The following is a 2,421-nucleotide window of genomic DNA, read 5'->3' as shown; positions in this document are numbered from 1 at the left end:
ATAATGAAACAGAACACCAGAATATCAGAGAATTGTGGCTAAGAAGATACAGCCAATGTTGACCAGCAGAGCCAAAGTAAAAGAAATAAAATACTTTACAAAGCGTTTTCAAAAACTCCTTTTCAGTGATTCTCAGGGATACTTTTCTTTTTCATTTTAGTATCTGTTACTAGAAATGCAAAGTACAACCAACAGTACCTTAGGATCCCTGTACAAGTGTACTGAAAAGAGGATCCTTTGCACACTGAACTGTAGTGGTCCACACACCACAGTCTTCAGTTCCATGCCCGTGTTTACGTGTACACTCTACTGTGTCCCTTTTGTCCATGTGTCTACACTTGCAGTACCACGCTGTCTTTCTTACTAGAGCCTCTGGTAAATCTTGATAGTAAGTATAATAAATTCTCCAACTTCATTGGTCTTTAAAAGACCTTTGCATTTGCATAGAAAGTTTAGAATCAGCTTGCTTATTTTTCCAAAAGCACCACTTCTCTACCCCATTTGGCTTCTGTAAACAACACAACCTCTGTTTTTCCTTTAATCTATCTGACTGCTTCTGCCTATTTTTTGTCAACTGCCTTCATTGTTTCTGTTGGGTTCCTCATTCAGCACTCTCTTCAGGATGATCTCATCTACTCTCAAGTCTTTATTTGCCGTCTAAATGCTTATACCTCCCCAGTTTACCAGACCTAACCAGACCTCTCTTTTCTGACCTCTAGGCCCATGTAACCAACTATCTACACATACATAAAATAGAATTAATGATAACCACTTGTCCCAACCTTCTCCTCCAATGTTGCCAGTCTCAGGGGAATTACAATGTTCACATCAGAAAACTAGGCCACATCCTTCTCTTCTCTGGCCCCCACCCAGAGCCAATTCATCAAGAAACTGTCAATCTTTCCTCTTAAATTCACTCAAATCCATTTTCTGTATTCCCATTATTATCGACTTAGAGCAAATCATTACCTTCTTTCTAGAATACCATACTCTGACCCCGTTGAGTACATTCTCCATCATGCAGCAAGAATGAAATGTAAAAAATGCAAATCTGGCTTGGCCTCCTTCACTTAGTGGTTAGGGCGCCAGCCACATGCACCGGGGCTGGCGAGTTCGAACCTGGCCCAGGCCTGCTAAGCAACAACAACAACAAAAATAGCCAGTCGTTGTGGAGGTCACCTGTAGTCCCAGCTACTTGTGAGGCTGAGGCAAAAGAATTGCTTAAGTCCAAAAGTTTGAGGTTGCTGTGAGCTGTGACTCCACAGCACTCCATCAAGGGCAACATAGACTCTATCTCAAAAAAAAAAAAAAAAAGAAAAGAAAAGAAAAGAGGAAGTGCAAATCTGATCATGTTGCTCCCCTGCAGAATACTCTTTAATGGTTTCCCACTGCTTGTAGGATAAAGTACAAAGTTTAATATATCTGGAAAGTCTATAGGAGTGTCACTTGTCTGAAGGCCCAGTTTCACTGTGCTCCCCTCTGCCCTGCTGCTCCCTCTTCTGTCAGTGTTACCATACTGACTAACTGGGTCCTGAAATATATCACACTCTTTCTCATTTCAGAACCGTTTACACATTTCCCCTTCTGACTAAAAGTAAATGTGGTCTAGTCTAATATTATGCCCCTCTGCAAACAAATTTCTATTTATCCTGCAAATCACACCTTAAATATAATTTTTTCAGGTAAATCTTTTTTAAATGCCTGGGTTCTGACAGGCCTCCTGTTACATGTTTTCAATTGCTCTCTCTCTCCTGTAGCCTTTTCTAGCACTTATTTGTAAACAATTATTGCCATCCATTTTCCTTTGTAAACTATAAATTTTGTTATGACAGAGACTTCCTCTTGTCACATGCACAAATGGACCTCCAGTACTTTCCATGGTTCTTGACATATAATAGGTGATCTACAAGCATTTGTTGAATGAATAAATTAACAACTGCAATGATAACAACAGATCCTCAGAAGTTATCAATTAAGCTTTAGGAAATTAAATTCTAAGTAGGAAAGACTAAAATGACTACTGAAACTAACACCCTAGAGTTCACAATACAGGAAACTTACATTTTTTGTCTTGGTCCAGTTTGGTCTTTTGGGAAAGGATATGGGGGCTCTCTAAATAAATCAATGAGTGAAACAGCTTTATACTTACACAAAGGCTAGGAACGAGACTAGATAGATTGACATGTCGTGGTGCAAACATGTGAAGCTGCTGAAGGCAAGAGATGGCAGCTGCCTGAACAAGAGAATCAGAATGGTCCTGTGTTATTGCACAGCCCACCAAGCAAGAGGAACGAATTGTAGAAATTGTTGCTCCATTCCCTAGTAGAAAATTAAAAAATAAGTAAAATATTATCATTTTGTTAGTATCATCAAAAATATTCTTAGTAAATAATTATCTCTGAATAACTCCTTCTTCCAATT

The 2,421-nt window shown here is 39.0% G+C and overlaps 1 protein-coding gene across 1 annotated transcript in view; it reads right to left on the bottom strand.

The window, feature by feature from the left end:
• HEATR5B (HEAT repeat containing 5B) overlaps positions 1-2,421 on the bottom strand; it is a 94,833-nt gene that overhangs the window by 48,646 nt on the left and 43,766 nt on the right. The window contains exon 19 of the mRNA XM_023516670.1: positions 2,150-2,319. Within this exon, the coding sequence (XP_023372438.1) occupies positions 2,150-2,319 (170 nt within the window). The remainder of the gene's footprint in view (positions 1-2,149; positions 2,320-2,421) is intronic.

Source organism: Otolemur garnettii, unplaced genomic scaffold (assembly GCF_000181295.1).
Source record: "Otolemur garnettii isolate 467f Iridium unplaced genomic scaffold, OtoGar3 scaffold00095, whole genome shotgun sequence".
NCBI classification, from domain to species: Eukaryota; Metazoa; Chordata; class Mammalia; order Primates; family Galagidae; genus Otolemur; species Otolemur garnettii.
Note: the sequence above shows the minus strand (reverse complement) of the source record. Positions and strands in the feature narration are given on the sequence as shown.